This window comes from Acartia tonsa, chromosome 12 (assembly GCF_053477335.1).
Source record: "Acartia tonsa isolate MP-2025a chromosome 12, ASM5347733v1, whole genome shotgun sequence".
NCBI lineage: Eukaryota > Metazoa > Arthropoda > Copepoda > Calanoida > Acartiidae > Acartia > Acartia tonsa.
Window position 1 is genome coordinate 34,550,690 of NC_137271.1, and position 26,793 is coordinate 34,577,482.

Genomic DNA, 26,793 nt, shown 5'->3' on the forward strand with positions numbered 1-26,793 from the left:
TAAATATACTAATAAACAAATAGGTAAACAGTGTAGGAACAATTCGACCACATTATGTTTTTGTGGTGAGTCACACAACTTAAAATGAATAAAAAAAACAAATATTTTTTGTGATGTTTAGGTTTAAAACAAATAAAACAATCTAAAAAAGAATTATGTTTATTTCATCCATCATTTACAGTCATTTACTGTTTATTTATATCTTTTGAGAATTTAGAATAATTTGAAAATAATTACAGTGATGTTTTTATCTATATATTTTTAAATAACAACTTATCAAAAATAATTGACTAGAGCTATTAATAAGGAAAATAAAAATGGTATCGTGGAAAATTTTTGGCCCCTAACTTTTCAACCAATCTGCTTAAAAATCTAGAATAAAATGGGTGTTGGAATACTAAAAGTAGCTGGGTATCTTCTGGCTGGTGTGATATCTAGACCTAGGTTGTTCATAGAACCATCCGAGTCGTCATACACTCTACAATATGAAAATCTGTTAGATACAAACAAACATAGAAAGAAAGAACTTTTAAAATTGGAAAAAATCGATGCTGAGCCCCTCAAAACTCCTCTAAATTATTGAGATATTTAGCCTCTAAGATTTTTTCTTATCATCCTTAGAGTCACTCCTAAAAATAAGCTCATGAAGTTTATGGTATTAATTGCATGACCTTTGTCTGCAAGTCTGTTATGGGTCGGTCAAGGCATTCTGATCCCCCTATTTTTACTAATAATGTTGTGAATCTGACATAGGAGCAGAAGGTACAACTTTTACCGTAGTTTAGGGCCGAGATTCGAATGACAAGCATACAGTTAAATTATGTTTAAGCGTAACCTGACATTTGTATAGTAGCTCCAAGTAGGGGTAATAACTCCAGTAGATTTACCCCCTCCAAACATGTATACAGTGTTCTCCAAAATTGGCATAGAAAGAAAAATTCTAAATTAAAGATTAATGTTTCGCAGCATTTTTGTTATCAGCAGTCATTTTACAACCTGTTAGCTTTCTTTTACATTTTAAAAGAATAGGTATTAAAGATAGGATTCATATAAAAAAGATGTTTTAAAAAGGTTTATTTTGTGATTTCTAAGCAACATTAATCCTTAACGGTCGGGGGGAGGGGGGGGGGCGTTGAACGCCCCCCAATCCGGTTTTTTCTTTCTCATTTTCTGTGTGTGAAAGATAAAGAGCCCAAACTGCGTGACTTTTTAAGTATGGGTATGACACATAACTGAGAGTTGGAATTTTTTGAATATCTTTATCCTGGCGGGCACAGGATGCCAGCAAACCTGGCAGGGTGATCCAGGTAAAGAGCAAAAATATTTTTTTGACTTAAACAAAGCATTTTATCTTACTAAAATACTAAAATATCCTCTAGTAGTACATTTTTATATGAAATACAGGTTTTAAAGTCAATTTCAGGTTCCAGGTATGATCCTGCAGGTCCTGATCCTCCAGGTCTCCAGAAATCTTTAAAAGGCACCTGTGACCGCAATTTTTGACTTAGAGACTTCAAATTTTAAACTTAAGCTTTCCTTATATGTCAACATGTTTTCCTGCCGACCGCGGCTGGCAGCTGCCAAGTACAGCTGCAGCCGCTGAAATTTATGTTTTGATATTTCTAATATAAAATTAACATAAAGATAAACATTTTCTGTAAAAACATTGTTCTTCTAGCTTCAAAAATAAGAAAATTACAGCCGTTTGAAATTTTTCAGTAAAAAAGAACCTAAAAACAAAGGTTGTTAAATAAAGAGGCGAAGGAAGCGAAAATTGACTTTGACTCACTTAAGGTCGGAAATTCATTATCAAACAGGGGACTTGCACAAAATTTTTTAGCCCTCTAGCTATAATAGGAACTGAGATAATAGGGGGGGGGGGCGTTGAACGCCCCCCCCCCCACGACTGATTAAGGTGCGGCAAGAGGCCCGACTGTAAAGGGTTAAAAAGTAAAATAAAGAGGTTGATGGCTTTCTAGCTAATTAAATTGGTAATGATGCTCGTTATTTATGTATGGTTGTGACCATGTGACCATGAGAAATTCAAAAAGAATAAAGAATATATGGTAAATTAGATATTAGGGTTGAATTGGTATACAGGCAATTTTATGCAAGTTTGGTAATAAATTGTAGATACCCAAATCCTTATGTGGACCAAAAAGAAGACTGTGTAGGCAAAACTTGAACAATTATTGGTTAAACAGTTTACACATTTTGGTACCTTTTTTTTCATTTCATCTGTACAAAATTATATCATCCAAAATTATCCTTGCTCTTGTTATTAGATTGAATTATTTATATAGGACTAAATATAAACAAACTCCTTTTCTGTTAGTAGAAATTACTTTTTACTGATTATTGGGTTGGATTGACCATCTAGGGTAATACATTTATTAGTTTTAGTATTCCCTGTTTGAAAAAATTACCTTTGTTCAGCCAGATCCTGAACATAGGTCCAGGCTGTTGCTCCAGGGTACAACACTTCCACTTTGGTAGTGTACACCTTCAATTTCAAATTTATGAAGTATTGTTATAGGAATAGGATCAAGCTGTTTTCACAGTCAAACAAGGATGACAACATCTATAAAAGCTAAGCCCTGGAACGGTAGGACAAACGAACGTTAACACTTGTAGAGTGTCAGAACTGAATAAACAGAATATTCATGCATAAGTCTAGACAAAATTGTTAGAGATTTTTTCAGGGATAGATTTTTTTTGAAAACTTCTTAAGTACAGGATACTGAGGAGTGAGAAACTGTCCCAATTTTGTATAACTATTACGGAACAAGTTCCAATTACGTCATATTTTTCTTTCCCGAAAAAGGGAGGTGGGGAAGAAAATCTCTTCAAAAGAGATGGGGAAAACCCCCTTTTCTCCCATCTCTTTTTTCTTCCCCCCTTCCCTTTTTTTTCTTTCCCCCTTCTCTTTTTCGGGAAAGAAAAATATGACGTAATTGGAACTTGTTCCGTAAAAGTTATACAAAATTGGGACAGTTTCTCATTCCGCCAGGATACTGTTTAAGAATATACTTACATTTTTAGAACTTGATTAAAGAGATGCCTCGCTTATGATATTGTACCTTGTTGTAATAGATATCAGTATTTCAAAAATCAGATGAATGGGGTAGGTTTGAAATACAAAAAATTGAAGTGGCATTAACTTACCTGGGTAAGAGAATCCCATCCTCCAGCTACAATTAGGGTCCAATCAGTATCACCTGGATTCCTGAGAAACTTCTGACAACCATGGGAGCTACGGGCCACATTCAGACTTGGCAGTGTCTCTACAGTACCTACAAAGTAGCAATAATAGATGAAATTTAGGATAAATCAATGAATCAATCTACTAAAAAATATATTTCAATGATTTTAAACCTGAATCCAAGTTGTATTTCTCAACAATATCAAATACTTGTTGAGCAGAGGTACCACCAGTAAGAATGGGAGAGTTTCCGTTTTCTGGTTCCATTATCATTTTATTTGATGCAAGAAATAAACAATAAATTGAATAGATTGTAGTGATATTATTCTTTGAAACTCAATTTTGGTCAAAATAATAAGTATTAAACACATGCATAGGTAACAGATCATTAAAAACAAAACAAAAAACTGTAAAAGGGACTATGCACAAATAAGAGCAAGTGATTTTAAGCACCTTCCAACAGGTGAATATACAAGGTTTATGCTTAATATAGTTTTATTTTCTATTAGAACCATGGTGAAACTTATTTTTTATTCAGTTGAAAAAACTATATTAACCCTTAACGGTCGGGGGGGGGGGGGGCGTTGAACGCCCCCCCATCCGGTTTTTTCTATCTCATTTTCTGTGTGTGAAAGATAAAGAGCCCAAACTGCTTGACTTTTTAAGTTTGGGTATGACACATAACTGAGAGTTGGAATTTTTTGAATATCTCCATCCTGGCGGGCACAGGATGCCAGCAAACCTGGCAGGGTCATCCAGGTAAAGATCAAAAATATTTTTTGACTTAAACAAAGCATTTTATCTTACCAAAATACTAAAATATCCTCTAGTAGTACATCCTCATATTAAATACAGGTGTTCAAGTCAATTTCAGGTTCTAGGTATGATCCTGCAGGTCCTGATCCTCCAGGTCTCCAGAAATCTTTAAAAGGCTCCTGTGGCCGCAATTTTTGACTTAGAGACTTCAAATTTTAAACTTAAGCTTTTCTTACATGTCTACATAATGTATTAAAATTTCATAAAGATCCGCCGCCGTTTTCCCGCCGACCGCCGACTGCGGCGGCTGGCAGCTGCCAAGTACAGCTGCGGCCGCTGAAATTTATGTTTTGATATTTCAAACATAAAATTTACATAAAAATAAACATTTTCTGCAAAAAAAATTTTCTTCTAGCTTCAAAAATAAAAAAAATTACAGCCGTTTGAAATTTTTAAGTAAAAAAGGACCTAAAAACAAAGGTTGTTAAATAAAAGGGTGAAGGAAGCGAAAATTGACCTTGACTTACTTTAGGTCGAAAATTCATCATAACACAGGGGACTTGCACAAAAAATTTTAGCCCTCTAGCTCTAATAGGAACTGAGATAATAGGGGGGGGGCGTTGAACGCCCCCCCCCCCCGACTGATTAAGGTGCGGCAAGGGGCCCGACTGTAAAGGGTTAAACATAACCTAGTATATTATCTAAAAAAATACTCAGGTTCACTGCTGGAAGGTGCATAAAATCTGTTGCTCTTATTCGTGCATAGTCCCCTTTCAACTGAAATGATAATGTTCCTATAGGACAATGATTGTATCTGGATTGTGTAAGATCCATACTTGATCTTGTATAGCCTGAGACACCTTAACAATACAATAATATTTAATAACTAAATTAAATTAAATTGAATTTGCATACATATAAAAAAGTTGAGTGGAGCATTTTAGGTTAAGAAAGGAAAACAATTTTTTTTTTGTCTGAGTGATTATGCTCCTTTGAATTTTTCCCAGAAAAAAATGTTTAAACCACCATGTGAAAGTTTCTCTAAAAAGCAGGACAAGCTGGCAGCTTCAGAAAAAATATTATTATGTCTGTGTCTATGGGTCTTTGTAAAAAAATATCAAAATCAACACTAGACATGAATTAAGATTTTATGAGATGCAAAAATCCATTAAATTAATCATACCATAAATACTTTGCTTTATACAAAACACTCACAACACAGATAAAAACACAGGTAAGGATTTAAGTTTTGAAACCTGTAGAGCTATCAATACTGTAGAGATGGGTATGCAAAGCATCTACTGATGACCCAACAGCAATAAAACCTCCTACAAGTTTTCACATGATATTGATTTAAATTAAATTCTATATAAAAAACAGCTTAAAAAATTGTATGCAAAAAAATTGGGGAAAAATTCATTTTGCTTACCTGATCCTTTGGAGAAAATAAAAAAGGAATATATCCTTTAATTTTTTTTTATCTAAAGACAACTGTCTGTATTAACATAACAGGGATTGTTGAATTGGCAGGAAATACTTGTTTCTAAAGATTTTATCATTTTAAAGCTGAAAGATTAAAAATAATAATCATGTTTTCCTGTAAACCATACTCCCATATTTGTTGTTACACCTTTGAATTACAATAATTACTTAGATTTAAAACTAAATTATATCACAATTTGTTTCTTTCAAATTTACACTTTATTTTAAGGAAAAGTGATTTGCAATCAATTTGTTATTTAAGTAAATGTTCCTGATCGAAGGAAATAAGATTTTGGAGGAGTTTGTAAAGTCCATGAAGCTGGAGAATCTATTTATTTATTCTTTTGAAAATTTACAGATGATTGAAAAGAATCATTTATTTTCTTTCACCATAGATATTAGATATTAGATAAATACTATTCCTCCTTGAAAATAAAACTGTCTTATATTATTGAAAAATGGAATTTTTCTCCTGACCTACCTTAAAACATAAACATGAAAATAAAGAGTGTCATCAAACTCTTGTACAATACCCTTTAATTTATTTCCTACCAGGTAGATTTTCCACCAACACCCCCTTATTATTTATTAAAGCTATTGGTATGGAGTAAGCTTGCCTCACAAATGGTTAATAAGATTCTTGTATTATTTCTTTTTCAAAGAATAATATCCTTTGCTCCAAGCATAGCAAGCAGATGATGAGCAGAGTAGTATCCTGTTCCCAGTAATTCCACCTGTAATAATTATCAATTTGATAAACAATTTCATCTTTTACTAAATAACTCTTGACTTTGAAGAGATTTTAGCCCTCTTTTTGGAACATATAAAATACATAACCCAAAGGCATAATAGAAATTCTGTAAAAAAATAACAAATTGATCAAGCAAAAAACTCACTGAAAAAAACAGATCACGGACAATGTTACCTGTAATTGAGCCACCAGCAATAGGAAGATCTGGAAGACTTGTTGTATTAAGATCCTTGTCATAAATTATAACAGAACTCAATGAGGAGTCTGCATTTATTCCAGCTCCAAACAAGAAGTAATCTCTTGTCACTATTGTTGTTGTAGTAGTTGTAGTTGTGGTTGTTGTAGTTGTAGTTGTGGTTGTTGTAGTTGTAGTTGTGGTTGTGGTTGTTGTAGTAGAAGTAGTTGTAGTTGTGGTAGTAGTTGTAGTTGTAGTTGTGGTTGTGGTTGTAGTAGTTGAAGTTGTAGTTGTAGTTGAAGTTGTTGTAGTAGTAGTAGTTGTTATAGTAGTAGTAGTTGTAGTTGTGGTAGTAGTTGTAGTAGAAGTTGTGGTAGTAGTTGTAGATGTGGTAGTTGTAGTAGATGTGGTTGTTGTTGTAGAAGTAGTAGTTGTAGTAGAAGTTGTGGTAGTAGTTGATGTGGTAGTAGTTGTGGAAGTAGTTGTGGTAGTTGTTGTTGTAGTAGTAGTTGATGTGGTGGTAGTTGTTGTGGTAGTAGTTGTTGTGGTTGTTGTAGAAGAAGTGGTTGTAGTTGTTGTGGTGGTGGTAGTTGTTGTAGTAGTAGTTGTAGTACTTGGAGAAGTGGTTGTTGTAGAAGGTATGCAACTATTAAGCTGTGTAAAACCTAAACTTATTATCAATCCATATTTGATACAAATTTTAAACATTAATTTCTTCTTTTTCTAATATTTTTTAAATCAAAATTTAAAGAAAAATTTAAGTAAAATAAGAAAATAAACTATTGACAGAAAGAAGGCCTAGGAATTAACACTTATGGTCAAAGAGAAGCTTTGCTTCTAATAAATCAAATATTACTTACCTGGTTGAGTGAAACAGAATAGATATTGAGTTATTTCCTAATTATAAAAAAAATTTCATTTAAAAAATAAAGATTTTTTTATTCAAATAATTACAGTTTCAAGTGTTCTTTTTTAATTTTACAGTTTAGATAATTAGAGGTTAAATAGTAAGGAGTTTTAAACATGTAGAATAACAATAAAACAACAAATAATATAAGTGCTGGATTGAACTTAAAGCTTATGAATAAGGTCATTTTCTTTAATTTAAAAAAAAACTTGTGTTACTTCTACTCCCTTCATTTTGTATGTGGGGGAGGGGATGGGTTATTTTCTTGGGACCCTCATAAAAATAGCCTAAAACTTATCTAGACCAAAGTAAAACTACCCTAAAAAATGAAGAACAATAGATCTAGCAGTTTTGGAATCTTTTCAAAATAGACAAATGAACAAATATCTTATACTTAATTCAGGATGAGTGTCCAAACCAAATTAGAATTATGGCTAGTCTAAAAGAGATGCACACAATGATAGAAACTGCTTATGACTTGACTACACTAAAGAATGAAATGAATGTTTACAAAATTATTATTAGACTTCTACCTAACATAGAAGCTAATATTAAAAGATTACCTGAGAGTAGACACAGTCACACTGATCATACTGAACTGTACCTTCTCCAATTAGGGTATACTACTTTTAGATAAACAAATTTCACCTTAAACACCACTTTTTTTTTCTCTCTTATTAGGTGAAAGAATCAAGAAAAAGATGTGATTAGGGTATGAAATTTTTTTGGTTTGTTTTGAAAAATGACAATACACAATCAAAGATAAATTAAATTTAAGACTTTTTGTATTTTTCATTTAATCATACAACAGTTAAATCTTAAATGTTTAACATTGTATTATTATTATGTTTATTTGCTAACAATAAATAAGTAATAATTAGAAGAGATAGTTAAACAATCTCTTAAAGGGAAAAATTTTGATATTTCAGTTTAAATTTACTTTATGTATTTGGTCATTAAATTTTCATATGATATATATGATCCAATATGTTTAGATTCTAAAGGTAAAAATTTTTTCGAGCATCTTGAGCCTTAGATCAGACATAGGTTCCATTCAAAACATAAGACACAAATAGATTACTTTCTTTTTAGATACTGTGTTATTTAACACAACAATTAAATTGTTTGCTTTCAAATATATTAAATCTAGTTTATCTTTCCTCATTAGGATCCCCAGTCAAGGTGAAACAATCTGGACATGTTACAACACTCTCATCACATGCAAACAGATTCACAAATATCAAACAAAACAAAATAAGTTTTGATTTATAAAAACTGCTTGTAAAAGAAGAATGCAGAATGTTTCTGCCTGATTTCACTTGTTTCATTGTTCCTAAACTAACTAATATATAAACCTTTTTACTTTTACTAATTAAGCAAAGAAAAGAATAAAAAATTTAAAATTTAAAATTTTGCAAACACAAAATCAACACTGCCAAAAAATTGTAACATGAAAAATTGAAAATATGCAATTTTAAAATATTTCTTTAATGAATTTTTGTGGTGCATTTTAGGAGGAGGATCACTTGAAAATTCTAGTTTCAATTTTCCTAAAGTGGTTAAAAATCCAACTTTCAAAAATATTCTTACAATTAATTAACCAATAAATTATAAAACTTTTTACTCAAAATATGATAAAGTTATTTGAATAATGGTCTAATGTAAAAATTTAGGCAAATTAATTCACTTTTTAAATTGTGTATAAATGATAATTAGAAAAACAAGTGTTTAACTCAAGTTTTAACAAAAAAAATCTAGATCATAACTTACAGACAGAAGCAATAAATAGAATATGCAAAATATCCATTTGCTGCATTTCATTTTGTATTAGAATATTTTATATAAAAAATCTTAGCATTGTATGTTGAATATGGGAAAATCTCCTTTTGTCACGTTTTTGGGAAAATGTAATTTTCTTGGCATGTAATAAACAAGGTCAGGGGCGTCCAAGCTTTTTATTTTGGGGGGGGTAAAAATTTTTGAAGGGGGGGTAAAATGGCGCGCGAAGCGCGCCGCAAATTTTTTTTACCCCCCCAAAATTTTTACCCCGGGGGTAAAATTTCCTTGGGGGGGGGGGTAATTACCCCCCCTGAAATCTGTTGGCAGGGGTATATTTAGTTTACCCCCCCCAAAATTTACCCTCGGGGTAAAATTTTTGGGGGGGGGTAATTTAAATTTTATTAAATATATAGTATTAAAAATGCGAACGAAGCGCGCAAAATTTTTTTTTATTAGAGATTTTTTATTTTGGGGGGGTATTTACCCCCCCCCCCCCCTCTTGGACGCCTATGAACAAGGTGCCACCTTTTTTCTGTGTAGATTCCTCTGACAATTTTTATAACACACTTGGTCCTTTGGTAACCCTATTATGCCTTGGAGCACATGAGATGTTTTTATGGAGGAAATTTGTTTTTCTTAGATGATAATTAATATGGCAGAAGTTTCTTGTAAATGTTTCTTTAACTTAATTTTTCATATGTCCGTCCAATATTTTATTTGCTGCGCTTTGGATGTTGCCATCCTTGCTTCTTTTAAAACTAGTAGCGGCTGTGCTTAAGAGGAGGGATAGTATAGCGACAGAAAATAGTTTAAAACCAACCCAAGACATAAATCTAAAAAGTAGCATAAAACAATCCTAAGACCTATGTGAATCTTCCCCACAAGTAGAACTCATGTAATAGGATTACTGACCTTCTAAATTTATCACCATTTTTTTTTTAAATTGACCAATAATATTTGTGTTGATTTTTTTGTATTTTTTTAGCAGATTTTTTTTCTGATTTAGGAAATACTATTATGAAGGACCTGATGCCAACTATACAAGTCCAATGCTAGAAAAGAAGGACCATCAATCAGGTATTATTATATCATTAACATTGTTTTCGTAAAAAAAATCCACCAAAATCACATCAAAAATCTACAAAAATTTAACAAAATCATAGAAGGGTTATTAACATAAGATTTTATTTAATTTTTGTAGTTTTTTTTATGTGATTTTGGAGGATTTTTCACGAAAACAATTTTGCTCTATTAAGTGATTAGTGGGGCAAATTTTTTTTAAGAATCCACCTCAGGAAGAGAAAATAATTCCATTGTATTTTCTAAAATCGGATGATGGGTTTGTTTTAATTGGCGTTTTTGTCCACCTCCTCCCTGTACACTTAAAAGTAAAGGTTAAAAGCTCCTCAAAAAAGTTAAAAAGTTTTTTTAGAAATTGAAATTGGTGGCCTGTGAATCCGGCCCATTAGAATAGGATATTTTCGGTGCTTTCCCCAAAAGTGCCTGTCTGTCAGTGCTGAACATCCATCCCTTCTCCCCCCCCCTTCCTTGATTAGTCTAAAATATATTGAAAATTAGGAGGGGTATTTTTTCCCTTTGTATGACCATTGTGACAGTCCATGTGTGGCTACCATTACCTAGTGCCCAATATAACCTAACCTAACTGAAGTATAGTAAATATTACTGCAATAATATTAGACATAACACCATTAATCCAAATTAAAAATGCAGGAATTTGTTACTTTTTCCAAGTTCCTGATTTTCTGTGGAAAAGAACCATCTCAAGGATCATGATTTACACCAAGGTGAGATCTAGTATATTCACAAGAAGTAAGCTCACATTTTTACATTTGTATAGTTTATTAATTACCAGCGGTTGCGCCCCTAGCATCTAGGAGCTCTTTGTTCGAAGGTGCAAGTAAAGTAGGAAAAGAGACCAAAACCATAAGGCATCTAGAAGAAGCTTCCATTTAATGGAGAACTCAATCGGTTCAGTATTTATCTAAATCTCAATCTACAGACAAAAAAACTTTCTACTTTATATAATAAAATTACTGCAACAGGACGCCAGGAAACCATTCCTATTGTTATGACTTTCATACAATACAAAAAGTTATGATAAATTTTCTTAAAAAGAACTCTATTCATTAAACTATCGGTTATGCCCCTAGCATTTAGGGGCTCCTTATTTGAAGGGGCGAAGAGAGGTTAGGAAAAGAGCTTAAACACATCCCAAGACTAAAATCTGAAAATCAAATAGCCTAAAACTACCACAGAACCCCTGAAAGTGAAGCTTATTTAAAATAGAGAACCCAATCAGTTTAGTAGATCATAAGCATCAGACAAAAAAACTTACTACTTTATATCATAGGATTTCATATTTAGAAAAATACTTTGATTGGTTTTGGGCACATTGGACAGTTTTCTGGTCTTGATTCTAATGACAGGGTAAATTTACTTTTTTAAAAGAACAAACTTCTCTACAATAATGGTCTACACGTCCGTAATTTGTTAATTTAGGCATGTTAGAATTGTACTATTGATATTAAACTTTGCTTGAAGATTCCCCTAGGAGCTAGGCACAAGTCAGAATGTATAGAAACCCAGTAATTACTGCTTAAGAGAGTCCGTTCGTTTTAGACTTGATATTATTTTAGATTTTTCAAAAACAAAATTTTTATATAATATTATCATCCTATTTAATATGGATTCCAAGAAGTATATTTCAGCGATATTTCTCTATGATAAAATCTTAAAACGTTAGTATGTCCAACATTTATAGTCTAATGTAGACTGAATGTTGATAGTTGTATGTGAATGTTGGAACCAAGAATTATCTAAATCTGGACCAACAACATTATGAGAAGAAAAGAGTTTTTGGTGTCAACTGTAAACCCGAGCTTGATACAACTCTGGATGAGTAAGTCAGTTTCATTGGTAGTAGCAACTCTACTCTATAATCAGAAAAATCCATCCCTCTTTCTGTCTGTAAACATGAATTTCTAAGCTCTTGCTAACGATAGACGACAGAAAGTTTTTTGTGTAGCTTCCCTTTATTAATAAGCATCTAGCATACATTTACTTAGTCCGTCAGTCTGTAAGTCATGCTACAAAAGACAAATTCTATATAAAAAGGTTTTGTGATTTTATTTAGGTAATATTTATGCTTTATCCTTATAATAAAGTAACAGGATGTGTGTTTGTCTGTGTGTCTGTCGGTACCGAAGGAACTCGCTAACCGCAGAACCGATCGGGTTCTCCTTAACAGGGTAGCTTCTCATAGGTCCCTGGAAGGTTTATAATTATTTTGGGGGAGGGTACCATCACCCTCCCAAGAGAAATCACAAAAAAATTTACGTAGAGAGTTCAACACAACATATATTTGAAATATAAAAAAACATTTAAAGTGCCACTAGAGGCCTCTAGGGACGTATTCGCTAGAAGCACTTAATATATGCTTTACAATTTAGCTTTGTTTACATCTTTACTATTGTCAAATTATATTTGATATCTTTATCACGGAAAGAAAGGACATTGGACTTTTAATAAAACTGGTACCCAAAGTTTTACTTTGGGCATTTTCATTAAATTTTTATTAATTAGTTCTAAACTTGCAATGTCCAAACTTTTCAACCAACAATTAAATCTATATAATGGGAAATTTCGCTGATCAGTACAGGTTATGTATATCAATTTATCGTGCATTGTCTTATCACTTAAGATACCTGATTTTTATTTAGTTGTAATAACAAGTGGCTGTACGAATATTTGATGAAGACAGAAGGGTGTATTAGGTAAAAGTTCTTTAATAAATATGTTAAAGTATTTGGATGTTTGTGCGACCAGTAGGATCTTGGAAACAGAAAAAAACTTTTTATTGACAATACATATAAATACAAGCGGCTGTGTTTATAGCATCTAGGAGCTCTGCATTCGAAGGAATATGGAAAGTAGGAAAATAACCTAAAGCCAAGATATAAAATAAAATAGCCTAAAACCATCCAAAGACCTTTAAGAAACTTCCATGAAATAGAGAACTCAATCAGTTCAGTAGTTTTCAAAATCTCGATCTTTGATTTGAGAAGAACCACAGCCAGAAGACCAATATATACAGTGTGTTTTTTTTTATGAGAACTTTTTTGAAAGCAATTTTACCCCACTTATAGTTATCAGAATTTAATGATTAATGGCTTATTTTCTTCGTTTTTTAAGGGAAATTATGAAACAACCAAAAAAAATTACAGTTTTTGTTGAAAAAGTACAGTAAAGTTGAAAATTAAAAACTTAGGTGACAACATCTAAAAATGGTTTTAGCGCATTTTTCTTATGCTCAAAATTGGATTTTCAGTAGTCGACTTTGGGGGGCCAGTACTTTCTCCCTGATTGAGATATGGCCTTCAAACTTTGACCTATTCTAGTACATGTCCCCAATAGTGTCTGTATAAATTTATAGCTCTATATCTCAACTTTGAAGCGTTTTGCAGCCATTCTTGCAAAAGGTAGAATATTTGAACATAAGAAAAATGCGCTAAAACCATTTTTAGATGTTGACACCTAAGTTTTTAATTTTCAACTTTACTGTACTTTTTCAACAAGAACTGTAATTTTTTTGGTTGTTTCATAATTTCTCTTACAAAACGAAGAAAATAAGCCATTAATTAATTAAGATAACTATACGTGGGGTAAAATTGCTTTCAAAAAAGTTCTCATAAAAAAAAACACACTGTATAAAAGATTTTGTAACGGCGTTTTCCCTCAAAGTGCCTAGACAAGCACCTAACCCCTTTCTTTGGGATTAATCTTAGGCTCGGTTAAGTTAGGTTACATTGGGAACAAGGTGTAGGTTTTTCAAGGTTAGGGTTACGAATTAAGACAATAGCTACTTAACTCACTTATTTTCTATTCTTAAAAATAAGAGGGGGGAGGGGGGGGGGTAGATATACCACACTTTTCTGGGATCTTGCCAAGTCAAGTATCAACTGTTGGGAATATCAAAGGATGACTCCATGCAAAATTTGAGCCGGATCTGGCCAAAACCGGCCGTGAATTTTATGAAAAACCGGTTTTTTCCGGTTTTTAGGGGGTATCTGTAAATCGATTCAGCTGGAGCAAAACCGGTTAGAGGTACAAAAAATTTTACTTCACATGAAATTTAGCCAATGCAATTGCCTAGAAAAATGTACTTCATCACCAACTTGATTGGACAACTCTTTCCCCTCCTAAATGTCCATTAAAACCTCGGAAACGGCAAAAATCGCCAAAAATCACGCCTTCGGCGGCAAATAACGGCTAAACGGTCAGCCGGAGGCGAATGAAACATAAATAAAGAAATGTCTGCCTCAAAAAGTTGTTCAACATCAAAGAGATGCTTGAAGTCTCTAAAACGACTCCTTCCCCTCCTTTAAGGGGAAAAACTGAAAAAACGTGATTTTCAAAAGTATGCCCACTTCGTGGGTGTGGGGGGCACTGAACCCGTCACCCCAGGGTCACCAAATATAAAGTCTAGGCGGCCCACAATGCTGAATTTTCACCAAGTGAAAGTCTTGTGTCATTATCTCTTATGAGAAAAAAGTTATTAATTAATTAAAATTTCAAATTGTGATTTTTTGATGGATTTCTTTGATGAAATGACAGGCCGGTCAATTTTTAGGCCATTTTTTGCTGTTTTTGGGCCGTCACGCCCAAACGGTTTGAGATAATCTCACGGGACCTTTTGCCCAACCTAAGTCTGGTTATTTGTGAGGTCTAGGAAAAAAAAACAGACTTACGCAAAAGATTATAATTATAATCTTTACACAGAAAAATGGCACGAGGTGAGGGTTTGAGGGGGCAAAATGAGCCGACCAGCGATTTTTGACAGCGCGCAGCGACGTCGTGCTTCATCCAATCCGGGATTTTTTTTTCTTAGACCTTACTAATAACCAGGCTAAGGTCGGGCAAAAGGTCCCGTGAGATTATCTCAAATATAAAATATTTAATGGGGAGGAGGGGGGGGGGGGCTGCAGATAAAAGGTCGTCATTTTTAATAAGTGTTGCCCTCAAATGAGAGCTTAAAATCACTTTTAGGTTTCGTGATTTTTATCTTAAATTAATTTCGTGGTTGGTATAGGCTGATTTTTTTCAGCATTAGAAATTTTGTGTAACTTTTTTCTCATAAGAGATAATGACACAAGACTTTCACTTGGTGAAAATTCAGCATTGTGGGCCGCCTAGACTTTATATTTGGTGACCCTGGGGTGACGGGTTCAGTGCCCCCCACACCCACGAAGTGGGCATACTTTTGAAAATCACGTTTTTTCAGTTTTTCCCCTTAAAGGAGGGGAAGGAGTCGTTTTAGAGACTTCAAGCATCTCTTTGATGTTGAACAACTTTTTGAGGCAGACATTTCTTTATTTATGTTTCATTCGCCTTTGGCTGACCGTTTAGCCGTTATTTGCCGCCGAAGGCGTGATTTTTGGCGATTTTTGCCGTTTCCGAGGTTTTAATGGACATTTAGGAGGGGAAAGAGTTGTCCAATCAAGTTGGTGATGAAGTACATTTTTGTAGGCAATTGCATTGGCTAAATTTCATGTGAAGTAAAATTTTTTAAACCTCTAACCGGTTTTGCTCCAGCTGAATCGATTTACAGATACCCCCTAAAAACCGGAAAAAACCGGTTTTTCATAAAATTCACGGCCGGTTTTGGCCGGATCCGGCTCAAATTTTGCATGGAGTCATCCTTTGATATTCCCAACAGTTGATACTTGACTTGGCAAGATCCCAGAAAAGTGTGGTATATCTAGGGGGGGGGGGGGGTGGTATTCTATGCGTAATAGGCATTTTGAGGGTAAACACCAAAAAAGAAATATATACCTAGCAAAAAAATCTTCTAAAATATTTGTAAAAATCCTTTAAATCAAATTTTAATCTTTAACTTGGTTTTACATTAACTTCTGAAGAGACCAAACATGCTCGAAAGAATTTGTAATGTCTGAATATATATGATATTTATATGTGAGTTAACTTCTTATGTATATAATTCAGTGAGAGTGGAGACAATGGGCTTTTTATTACACAAGCCCCCAAAGTTTTCAATGAGGTTTTCTTATTAGTTGGCTGAACAACTTTGGGGACTTTAGTGAATTTTAATTAATTGATTCATTAATTTAAGTGTTCAAACGTTTCAACCTGTAATTCTAATCTACAGAAGGGGTAATTTTGTACATCATCATTGGGGATGTACATAAATTTATCGGCCATTGTCTTATCCCTTTAGATTCATGATATAATATACTTTTAGTCCCTGGGTGAAAAGTTTGGGAGGACCAGATTTGGTGTGCAAAGATCCTCAGAAGACTAAGAGGGTGTTTCAGATTGTTGATAACTTTGTAAATGGATTTAATGGTAAGGATTTTTTAATAATACAAATATACTTATTCCATATTCTACATTCTTCAAATAGGACAGTTATTCTTACACAAAAGAAAGATAATGTCTGTCTGTGTGTTCCGAAAGATCTCGCTAACCGCTTTCCTTAATCTTTTTATGATTAAAAAATGGTGCAGATTGTCGACTTAAACAACCACCCGTACCCGCCCTCCTCTCCCAACTCAAGTGGCCCTTAAAATTGAAAGATTTTTTGTCTGAAGCTAAATATCTCGGAAATTGCTGGTTTTCTTACAGGGAAAGCTTTATAATTTTCTTGACACCACCCCTTTTAGCTCTTAAGGCTAGGGGCGAAGCTACTATTGAGTAAACTGATTGGAGGTTTCCCTAAAATTGAGCTTAGAATTCTCCCCCCCCCCCTTTTGTCATTTTTTTTGAAAACAATTGAAAATTAGGGGTTGCGGGGGAGATGAGGTTATTTGTGTACCTAATAGCTTGCAAAATTTCTCACAGTGCACATAGGGGCAACAAGGGGCAACAATTCACCACCCCCAAATTAAGTTTTAAACATTCTATGAGTATTATCATACCCAATGTACATCAGATTTCAAAGGAATCATAAAAATACGCTTTTTAAGTAAGCATTCTAATGCATGGAAGTCAAGATATGCAAAAATTTTCTTACAGAAAAAGGCCTACTTTTTGTGTTTCACCAACAATTTTAAAAGTATTATAAAATCTCTTAGAATTAACGTAATTAGACAAAATAACTTCTGATGAGTCATGCATTAAAATATATTTTGACAGTATAAAAGAAAAAAACACAAATTGAAGAAATTAGTCTTAAATAATTCTAGTTGAAGTCAAGATTTTAGTTTTTATTTGTTTGTTTTTTAATCAACATTTAAGAAGATAGTAAGAGGAAACATGTTTTCGCCGGGTGTCGCCGGCTAAAAAAACGATATTTGATTACCCAAAGACATATTTTAATCGCCAGTACTGGTTTCATTTACCCCCCCGTGCCCCCTTAGGGGTTTTTAGCCCGTTTTCTGAACATTGGTGCACGAAAAGCTTGTAAGAAAAGGCGTTTAAATGCGCTTTTAAAGTCTAAACTTAAGATATAATTCAAATAAATAAAAGACACAGAAACCTAGACATATTGGGAAATATTTATTCTGACTTAGAATTAAAGTTAATAATAAATATTTTCAAGTTCTATAGCACTAAATGATGTGGAGGAGGGGGGGGGGGGGGGCTAAACCTAAATCTAAACCTCTTTATGTTTGATGTTTTAATGTAACTAAATAATCGTTTCTATAGATTATTACAAATATCAGGGATCTAAAGGGATAAGACAAAGGTCAATAAATTGTTGTACATCCCCAATGATAAAACACAAAATTACCCCTTTTGTAGATTAAAGTTAGTAGTTAAATTGTTTGAACACACAACTGTAAAACTTTGGGGACTAGTGTTATAAACAGCCCAATGTCCCCTACCTCACTGCGAAAAGGTAAAGTTAATATGCAAATAACGTGAGGTTCTTATAATCATTCTAAATTTGAATTAGCAAGTAGTCTATCTGTCTGTCTAATGCTTTGTTTTTAAATTATGTAGTTACAGGGTATTCATGTTTAAAGTCAGCAGTTTTATTTAGAAAGGGAGGGGACTGTTAATTACAATAGTCCCCAAACTTCAAAGTTTTATAATAACGTTTTTATATTCGTTAGCATAAGAACTTCAGGAAATTTAATTGATTTTTTATTGGTTGGTTCATTAAGATGAGTGTCAAAACTTTTCAACCACTAATTGTCATCTACAGACAAATAATTTTGTAATATAATTTATTAAATATGTATCAATATTGGGGATGTACATATTAATCGGTTATTGTTTTGTTCCTTAGATCCCTAGGTGTTAATATATAATACAAAGTATCTTGATGTCTGTTTGTCTGTCCGCCCATCCCTTAAGATCTCGCTAACCACTAAACTGATTGAATTCTACTCTTCAGGGAATATACGTCTGTACGTCTGGTACAGTTAGCTCTCTTACTTAACTTAAACAGGCTAGAATTGTCCTATCGATCTCAAACTTTTCATGCTGATTTCTACAACAGTTAAGTACGACTTAGAAAGCACAGCAACTCTATACTCGTTACCAGAAAGTCCGTACATCCATTTATAACAAGCTGATTTTTACTTTTTTGACAACAAATAATGGTTTTGAATGTTAAAAATATCCTATTCATCTGATTTTTTGAATACTGATTCCTATTTCAATAACGTCTATTGTTATAGGCGAAGCATCTCTATAATCAAGTCCTAAAAACGTCAGTATGTCCTTAAACAGTAACATGTATTTAATCAGTTTTAATTACAATTTTGTATAGACATGCATTAATATTCAGTTCTGACACTTCACAAGTGTTAATGTTCGTTTGTCCTTCCATTTCAGAGCTTCGCTTCTTTCATGGATGTTGTCATCCTTGTTTAATTACCTCTTGGGGCAAGTCCCCTAGAGGCTAGGGGCGAAGCCGCTAGTATACATATAAACAGTAAACAAGAATCATAATATCATTATAAATATAGATATTAGTTAATAAAAATTTATGTTAATCATGCCCACATTTATAATGGATTTATTAAACATGAAAATATAGTGAAACTTGTAGCTTGCTAAAATAAGGATCCCCATCCACCCCCATTTACACCATCCCCTCCCCTCCTACTGAAATGAATTCCATGACCCCAAATTTGACACTTTGAACACTAAAATCGGACTACAATTAACCTAGTTACACTTTAAAGGGCCCAAAAAGCTAGTGATAGGGTAGCTGCGCTACTAAAAAATTCTCATATTGCTCTGATAACCAAAACCCCTAATTAGACATTTTAAACACGAAATTCAAGATAGTTGATGGATAGATAGATGGATAGATAGATGGATAGGTAGATGAATAGATATATGGATAGATAGATGGATAAGTAAATGGATAGACAGATGGATGGATAGATAGAGGGATAGATTGATGGATGGATAAATTGATAGTTGATGGATAAAGAGATGAATAGTTGATGGATAGATAGATGGATCGATATATAGATGGATAGATAGATGGATAGATAGATGGATAGATAGATGGATAGATAGATGGATAGATAGATGTATAGATAGATGGATAGATAGATGGATAGATAGATGGATCGATAGATAGATGGATAGATAGATGGATAGATAGATGGATAGATAGATGGATAGATAGATGGATAGATAGATGGATAGATAGATGGATAGATAGATGGATAGATAGATGGATAGATAGATGGATAGATAGATGGATAGACAGATGAATAGATATATGGATAGATAGATGGATAGATTGATGGATAGATAGATGGATAGGGTAAGGGGGGGCTATTTTCGGGAGGGGTTATTTTCGGGAGGGGTTAATCTGGTAATTTTCTATCTACCTTCATAAAATGACCTTTATCTCCATGTTCCTTTCAAATGACAGAAAAAAACATAAAAGCAAATTTGTTTGTTGTTAAATTACCTACAAAAAAGTATAAAATTTTTGTGAGATGAATTTTAAGGGTACTAAATAATTAAATCCCCTTTTTGGTTGATTTGCCCCAATGTGCAGTGATTATGCAACAAGAAAACCTTACATTTAAAAAAAAATTTAAATGAGGAGAGTGGAGGGGGGGAGGGTCGTTCTGTGGTTGCTAGGCACCTTGATGAACAGCACCAAACCAAATGTTTTAATTAATCAAAAACATGTTAATTTATCTAAAATGTTTGCAGATACAATATGTGGATCTCCTTGTCAGACAACTGAGTTCTTGTTCTCATCTCGCTTCTCCTACGAGGTGTTTACCTTATCATTACAGGATTATCACATAAAGTTCCATCTTGAGCATTAATACCTCCCCCCCCCCCTAAATAGGGGGATGGGGCACAATTTGTTTATTTATAACCTAAGGTCAGGTAAGGTTGGATTACATTGGGTACTGGATTGCCTGCAGGGCACCACAGGGGTTAGGCATAAGAAAAAAACTACCCCACCACTACTTTTTTTCAATTTATTTTAAATCTTTACTATTTGAGATAAATGACTGATTTTTTAAGACGATTTATTACCCAATTTGTACATCATGCTTGTCGTCGGTTTATTAATACAGAACTGAAATACATTAAATTTCTACTGTGCTTTTTTCCCAGGAATAGGATATAGCTAACAAGCGAAATAAATATAAAATATTTAATGGGGAGGAGGGGGGTGGGGGCTGCAGATAAAAGGTCGTCATTTTTAATAAGTGTTGCCCTCAAATGAGAGCTTAAAATCACTTTTAGGTTTCGTGATTTTTATCTTAAATTAATTTCGTGGTTGGTATAGGCTGATTTTTTTCAGCATTAGAAATTTTGTGTAAATATGGCCACTGAACATCTGCTATACATTTCATTGTGTCGTCTGTCTGACTGTTATGATCACTTTTCCTTCCATATACTTATATGTTCTTTTTTTTATATTATGATTTTATCTACTTATGAATGTTGTCAACAGTATTCATATCATTAATAGCAATTATGTTTACCAAATTTTGATTATACTGAAAAATCATGTATGACATTGAATAACAAACAATTCTCCACTAATATTAAATTAAAAGTCATAAAATAAATATCAGTTTTGTTAGACATTCCTTCTGTTTCTCTGGGCCACCAAAACTGGTTTTATTCTTATTATTTAATATCCGCAGAAAGCTGTCTATTATGCAATGCGAAAAATAATTATTATTTATTTCTATTTTGTTTCAGGCACCTAATTATAAGTCAGCATACTTGTCTATCAGTCTTAAACAAGGAGTAAAGGTAAATATATTGAATTAATTTTGTTTTTAAAAATATTTTCTATTATATTGCCATCTTTCAATAACTCATTATGTATTTGTTCATGTTGTCAGTAGTACTTATTTAACAACTAATAATTTAATCTGCACTGTAAATAAGTAATGTCTGTTGTATGTTATTCTAGTGGATTTTTGTGATCATTTTTATTCTAAGGGAGCTTTGCCCCTTGGATTTGTGCTATTTTTTTAAAGAAGAAAGTTAATTAAACCATTCTATGTATATTACTTTAAAACAATTGCACAATTGATTCTGTGGTTAACAAGATCTTGAGCTTATTCTACTTTGAATTATAAATAATTTAAGGATATATGCAGGATTTTTATTGTCAAGGTTTCAGCATCAACAATTCCCTACCAATTCCTTACAATGTTGGCTGAAATTGGAGGTTATATTGGACTGTTCCTTGGAGCCTCCATCCCAAGCATACTGAGCCTACCAGAAGAGATTTTGCAAAAATTTCCATATTTTGGAAGATTTTAAAGAAACTTTACTTTAGTTAGGTACTAGATATCTTATAGTCTTTGGTTTGAGTATTTGAGTATTAAATGTTTAATTGCATGTTATTAATTCAATAAACATAAACATTTTTTTCATTCGCATTTTTCTCGAATCTTATATTTATGTGAAAATAACAAAATTAAGTAAGTTAAGGTTTTAACTTTTAAGTCTTAGTCTAGCTTCTATATCATTAAAGAGGTTTTAAAGTGCAAAATATATGTTGAACATAAAATTAAACAAGACAAATTAATTTTGCAATTTATTTTAAAAATTGTGATGCACAAATTTTTATTGTTTTAAATAAATAGATGTTCATCTTATAGAAAAATATATTCGCAATTCTGATCAGATATTTAGCAGAGGGCAGGTGTTCCAGATACAACTCCAGAAACTGATTTGAATGATCCTTCCTTGGTTTTACTAGAAAAATAAAAACATTGTATACTATATCATTATTAGCTTCAATTTTACCCTTTTGGGACTTTGGAATTTACCCCAATACTTGAATTAATCTAAAAAATCCCTTCTTTACAAATAACTTTTAAAGGTCGACTGATTTTTTTCTGTAGGTCAATCTAAACAAGTACAACCCACAAATACCTATATAAAATTGGCCAACCTAAAGCTTCTATAGGTCGACCAAAAATTTCCAGAGGTCGGCCTTTGTCTTTTGTGAACTGGGTTCTGGATTTCTTTTGATTTATGTAGAATTAAGGACTTAGGAGCATTTGTAAAAATATTTGCAAATACTTACAATAACTTGCACAATTTTCTTTCTGCTCTTGGGAAGGCCCTGTTCTTACCATTCCATGTCCAATACTTGCATCTTCTGTTATTCAAACATCTAAAATGTCATCAATATATTGTAAACAGATTCTTTAAAAGGTTTTGAGAATATTAAAGATTAAGGTATTATATAAGATAACTAGCGGCTTCGCCCCTAGCCTCTAGGGGCTTTTTCCCTAAAGGTTCAGGGGAGAACAAAAATTTTTTTTTTTACAATTTTTTAGATATTTTCTGCTTTTTATAACTTTTTATAACTCTTTATAACATTTTATAACTCTTTATAACTTGTTATAACTGTTTATATTTATTTATATTAATTTATATTTTCTAAACCATTCGAATTTTTTCTCTTTTTTCATGTTTTTAAAATTTCTTTGCCATTAGCCTTTTTGGGGCTTCGCCCCTACAGGAGAAGGAAGGTTTCACAATCTTTTTGAATTTGAAAAAACAAAGTTTAAAAGAAGAAAAGAAATTTAAAAAGAAGAAAAAAAATTAAAAATATAAAAAGATATAAAAAATCTAAAACATATATAAAATTATATAAAAACTTAAAAACATTAAAATTAGAAAAAAATACGAAAATTTTTTTTAGGGGGAAATTTTCATTTTTGGGGGGGTTTGGGGGGTTAGCTTAAAACCACCACAGGAGCGATAGGTATATACCCTGAAGAGTAGAATCCAATTGGTTTAGTGGTTACCAAGATCTTAAGCTTCAGACGGACGGACAGACAGACAGACGGATGGACAGACATCAAGCTACTTAGTATTATAGATACCTTGCTTCACATGCATTAGCAGTTCTGGATTTTCTTGTTCTCTTAGCAGCAGGGGCGCCAGTATACTCAACATCATTTTCTCTACATCCTCCTTTAAATTACAAGAATGTTCAATATGAATTGAGTTTTGTTATATTTTGAGATATTTAAATGTTTAATGTTTGAAATGACAGTAATTTTCTATTTCCTGTTCTTTTCATATCTAACCTGGACCAGTTGTTGTGGGGAGATCAGTTGTTGTGGGGACATCAGTTGTTCCTGGGTTGTCAGTTGGGGAATCAGTTGTGGTGGGGTTTCCAGTGGTTGGGGCAGCAGTGGAAGAGAATTGCCAATCACAGGTGCCAGATTCATCACCTACAGCAGCCATACCAAACCTTGTAATTCAACAATTAGCTATTTCAATATATATAAGAAATAAAGAAAAACCTATCAATATGATCCTGACCTGTTTTCTCTGATAACTCTAGCATTGTCCTCAGTAGCAGATCCAGTGATAACTCCTTGGAAGGTAGCAACTGGTGAGCTGTAGATGTTTGCCTTCCTGTTGAAATTACCATTGCTGTAAGCCATGCAAGTTCTGTAGGGTTCAACAATGTTTGCACCATAACCATAATCATAAGGAGCATTGCTTGCAACTAATCTGTCATGATGGCAACCAAAGTTGTGACCAAGCTCATGACCCATGGTGTAGTAACCCAATGCACAGGATTTTTGTTGGGCTGTGACAGTGTTTCCCGTTCTTCAATAGAAAACAAATGTAAAATATGATATGAAACTTAACTAGAATATTTATTTAGCACTAAATTTGAAATTACCTCCAAGAGTCAAGATAACCAATACCACAGTAAGCAAAGTCTCCTAAGATAAGAGCAGCAGCATCAGCCCCACCTCTTAGTTCTTCAACAGTTCCTTTGTAGTTTTTGAAAGCTGTAAGCATTTCACTTCCACCATTCAAGTCACTAGGAAGTAATTAATTATGCAGTTTGTGGAAGCAATTAATTTTTAATGTGAAAGAATAAAATGTTACTTACTCAAGTTCAGCAGGCTCGATGCAGTGGATCTTAATTCTGACTGGAATCAAACTGTTGATATAACCCTGATTGGTCTCAGCAGTGACCTAAACAATATATATTTTCAATTTCTGTCATATTTTTTTCTGGGAAATGGTAAACATTATCTATTAATGATTCTTGCCTGGTCCATGTACAGCTCAATATCATCAGTAACTTCAGCAAACTGTCTAGTGTAGTAGTACTTGACACTGAAGGTGACAATGGTATCAGGATCATCAATACCTTGCTGTCTCAGAGCATTGGCATCTCTGTTGCTGAAGATTTGTCTAAACAAATTTAGAAGTGGTTAATTAATTTTACTGACTAAATATATTTTTCTCTGCTCTATATTTTTGATTGACTACCTTTCAGTAGGTGCCACAGGTTCAGAATCTCCATCAACAAACTGTTCTGTGTCTTCCTCCTGATAAATTATAATGACTTAAAATCCATCAAAGAAGCCATAAAACCTTACACTTTCTTTTTGGTTTTTGTATATAAAATCAATGCAATTTAAAATATTTAACATAAATTATATAAGTTTTACCTTCCAGACATGACAACCTTCAAAAGCAGCACAAGGCTCAAGAATAAAGTCTCTTCCATCAAAGACATCAACATTTCCAAATACCTTGCCTCCTCTAGTAAATAAGTATAGTATAAGTTTAATGTTTAATGACCCTAAGTACACATAAGACAAAAAAATACTTCTTATATATGTATCATCTAATTTGTTAATTGTTAGGTGGTAAGACACTGACAATGTAAAAAGTTACCTGAAGCTGAAAACTGCTTCACACTTCTCATTTTCAAAAGCAACAGATTCTGCTACATCAACAAATCCAGCTCTATTGAAATAAAATATAACCTTATTTAATTTTTTAAAAAATATCTATATTAGATTAAAAGTAGATTTGCTGATACAATATAAAATGATAAATGTTATAGTGTGTGACATATATTATGATTTATTAGTTTCAAATCAGGTGTTATTTAAAAAAAAACAGATATAGATAAATTCTAAAATGATTCATTAAATATTTCAAACTAGTGTTTATCATAGTTCATAGGTTTACAATTGATATTATAGTTTTAATTAAAAAACCTCTCTTCAGCTTGAATTTACATATATATAAGATCATTATATCTAACCTTTAAATACTTTAACCTATCAATATGCACCTTGAGTATGATTCTTGGATAAGATTCTTCTCAACCAAATCTCCACATTCAGGAATAGTAATAACATCTTCATCAAGAGCATCAAGATCAACCTTGGCAACTGTGCAGCTGAAATAATAAATGTGCATTTGTGTTAAAAAGTTAATGCTCTTTGTATGAAAAAAAACTTATAAATTATAATTGGATATTTCAAAACTAAATTTTTCTGAATACATGAAAATTTCATGCCCAAGGAAATAAACAATTTACCAAAAGATTTAAATTTAGTTAATAATTATAAAGAAGTTTGTATTTTGCCTGAAGCCTAAGATTTCAATATCTACTGAACTAATTAAACTTCAGGGAAGCTTCACGTAGATTATAGGATGGTTTTATGCTATTTATATTAGATTTCAGCCTTGATTATGGTAATTGGCTATTTTTATACCATCTTCTTACACCTTTTAATACATAGCTGCTAAAGGCGCAGCCACCAATGTAAGAATAAGTAACTAAAAATTACCTTTTCACATCTTTTGATTTGCAAGGTTTGATTTCAGAAACATCAGCATCTTGCAGTTCAAACAGAGCACTCTGTAAAAATATATTTTGATAACCATTGAACTAAGTGTATGTTAAGTTTTTAGATTGGAGTGAGTCAAAAATAATTAAATGGATTTTAATAAAAAAAAATAGGATTTGAAATGTGAAAAATTTGATCTTATAGATTTTTAACAAATCTATTTGATCAAGGACAAATCTAGTTAAGATATTCCATTTAAGAATAATTTGCAACTAATCTTTTGCCTTCCAATAATGATATTGATCAATGATAATACAGAATGTCTTGTTTATGCAAGTTAGTTACAATATTAGGTTGTAGTATTTAGCTATAAAGAAAATACAAAATATTTAATAAAACTGCTTTTTATGAAGGCAGACGAAAATGTATTTCTAAAAATTAATAAGAATGAAAAAAAGTAGATTATACCTGTCTGGAAATGCCAACAAGAGCAAAGATAACAAAGGTGTGTGCCTTAGACCACATCTCTGATCAATAGTGACAATACAATATCATGCTACTTTTTAAATAAATTGAAAATCTGTTTAGTTTTATTCAACAGATGTTTTTTGTCAGAGATTTATTTACTTTATTAACAATAAACCTTTCATGTCTTTTATTATGTAC

At 32.6% G+C, this 26,793-nt stretch overlaps 4 protein-coding genes across 4 annotated transcripts in view; 1 reads left to right on the forward strand and 3 right to left on the reverse strand.

The window, feature by feature from the left end:
• LOC145333656 (uncharacterized) overlaps window positions 1-22,157 on the forward strand; it is a 31,522-nt gene extending 9,365 nt beyond the window's left edge. The window contains exons 8-16 of the mRNA XM_080178826.1: window positions 10,059-10,129; window positions 10,784-10,857; window positions 11,438-11,500; window positions 11,860-11,972; window positions 12,793-12,846; window positions 16,332-16,435; window positions 20,225-20,289; window positions 21,239-21,292; window positions 21,662-22,157. Coding sequence (XP_080034952.1) covers window positions 10,059-10,129; window positions 10,784-10,857; window positions 11,438-11,500; window positions 11,860-11,972; window positions 12,793-12,846; window positions 16,332-16,435; window positions 20,225-20,289; window positions 21,239-21,292; window positions 21,662-21,811 — 748 coding nt within the window. The 3' untranslated portion in view covers window positions 21,812-22,157. The remainder of the gene's footprint in view (window positions 1-10,058; window positions 10,130-10,783; window positions 10,858-11,437; window positions 11,501-11,859; window positions 11,973-12,792; window positions 12,847-16,331; window positions 16,436-20,224; window positions 20,290-21,238; window positions 21,293-21,661) is intronic.
• Window positions 172-3,562, reverse strand: LOC145334795 (uncharacterized). Its single transcript, XM_080180403.1, has 5 exons — window positions 3,376-3,562; window positions 3,166-3,293; window positions 2,427-2,503; window positions 836-940; window positions 172-478 (listed from the first exon to the last, which is right to left on the reverse strand). The coding sequence occupies exons 1-5, from the start codon at window positions 3,473-3,475 to the stop codon at window positions 373-375; spliced, it is 516 nt and encodes a 171-aa protein (XP_080036529.1). The 5' UTR covers window positions 3,476-3,562; the 3' UTR covers window positions 172-372.
• Window positions 5,698-8,607, reverse strand: LOC145334392 (uncharacterized). The gene is made up of 6 exons (XM_080179846.1): window positions 8,434-8,607; window positions 7,837-7,896; window positions 7,227-7,263; window positions 6,366-7,031; window positions 6,112-6,174; window positions 5,698-5,768 (listed from the first exon to the last, which is right to left on the reverse strand). Exons 1-6 carry the CDS (start codon window positions 8,599-8,601, stop codon window positions 5,698-5,700), a joined length of 1,065 nt encoding a protein of 354 aa, XP_080035972.1. The 5' UTR covers window positions 8,602-8,607.
• Window positions 22,076-26,752, reverse strand: LOC145333655 (uncharacterized). The gene is made up of 14 exons (XM_080178825.1): window positions 26,596-26,752; window positions 26,128-26,198; window positions 25,626-25,733; window positions 25,220-25,291; window positions 24,991-25,084; window positions 24,809-24,867; window positions 24,586-24,730; window positions 24,423-24,508; window positions 24,207-24,350; window positions 23,837-24,130; window positions 23,599-23,765; window positions 23,392-23,482; window positions 22,584-22,673; window positions 22,076-22,249 (listed from the first exon to the last, which is right to left on the reverse strand). The coding sequence occupies exons 1-14, from the start codon at window positions 26,650-26,652 to the stop codon at window positions 22,183-22,185; spliced, it is 1,545 nt and encodes a 514-aa protein (XP_080034951.1). The 5' UTR covers window positions 26,653-26,752; the 3' UTR covers window positions 22,076-22,182.
• Between the last annotated feature and the right edge of the window lie 41 nt (window positions 26,753-26,793).

Bases quoted from the DNA above. Each gene is read 5' to 3' on its own strand.
- LOC145334392 (XM_080179846.1), bottom strand. From the start codon at position 8,601: ATGAAACAAGTGAAATCAGGCAGAAACATTCTGCATTCTTCTTTTACA. The intron at 6,175-6,365 runs GTAACATTGTCC...TAATTATTACAG, and splicing joins TGCTGGTGGCTCAATTACAG to GTGGAATTACTGGGAACAGG. The intron at 5,769-6,111 runs GATATTATTCTT...ATAAATAAATAG, and splicing joins TTGCTATGCTTGGAGCAAAG to ATTCTCCAGCTTCATGGACT.
- LOC145333655 (XM_080178825.1), bottom strand. From the start codon at position 26,652: ATGTGGTCTAAGGCACACACCTTTGTTATCTTTGCTCTTGTTGGCATT. The intron at 24,731-24,808 runs GTAGTCAATCAA...AAATTTGTTTAG, and splicing joins CCTGTGGCACCTACTGAAAG to ACAAATCTTCAGCAACAGAG. The intron at 22,674-23,391 runs GTATCTATAATA...ATGACATTTTAG, and splicing joins GCTAATGCATGTGAAGCAAG to ATGTTTGAATAACAGAAGAT.
- LOC145334795 (XM_080180403.1), bottom strand. From the start codon at position 3,475: ATGATAATGGAACCAGAAAACGGAAACTCTCCCATTCTTACTGGTGGT. The intron at 2,504-3,165 runs GTAAGTTAATGC...TTGAAATTGAAG, and splicing joins GATGGGATTCTCTTACCCAG to GTGTACACTACCAAAGTGGA. The intron at 941-2,426 runs GTAATTTTTTCA...TCTTTAATTTAG, and splicing joins CAGGATCTGGCTGAACAAAG to AATTTTTCTTTCTATGCCAA.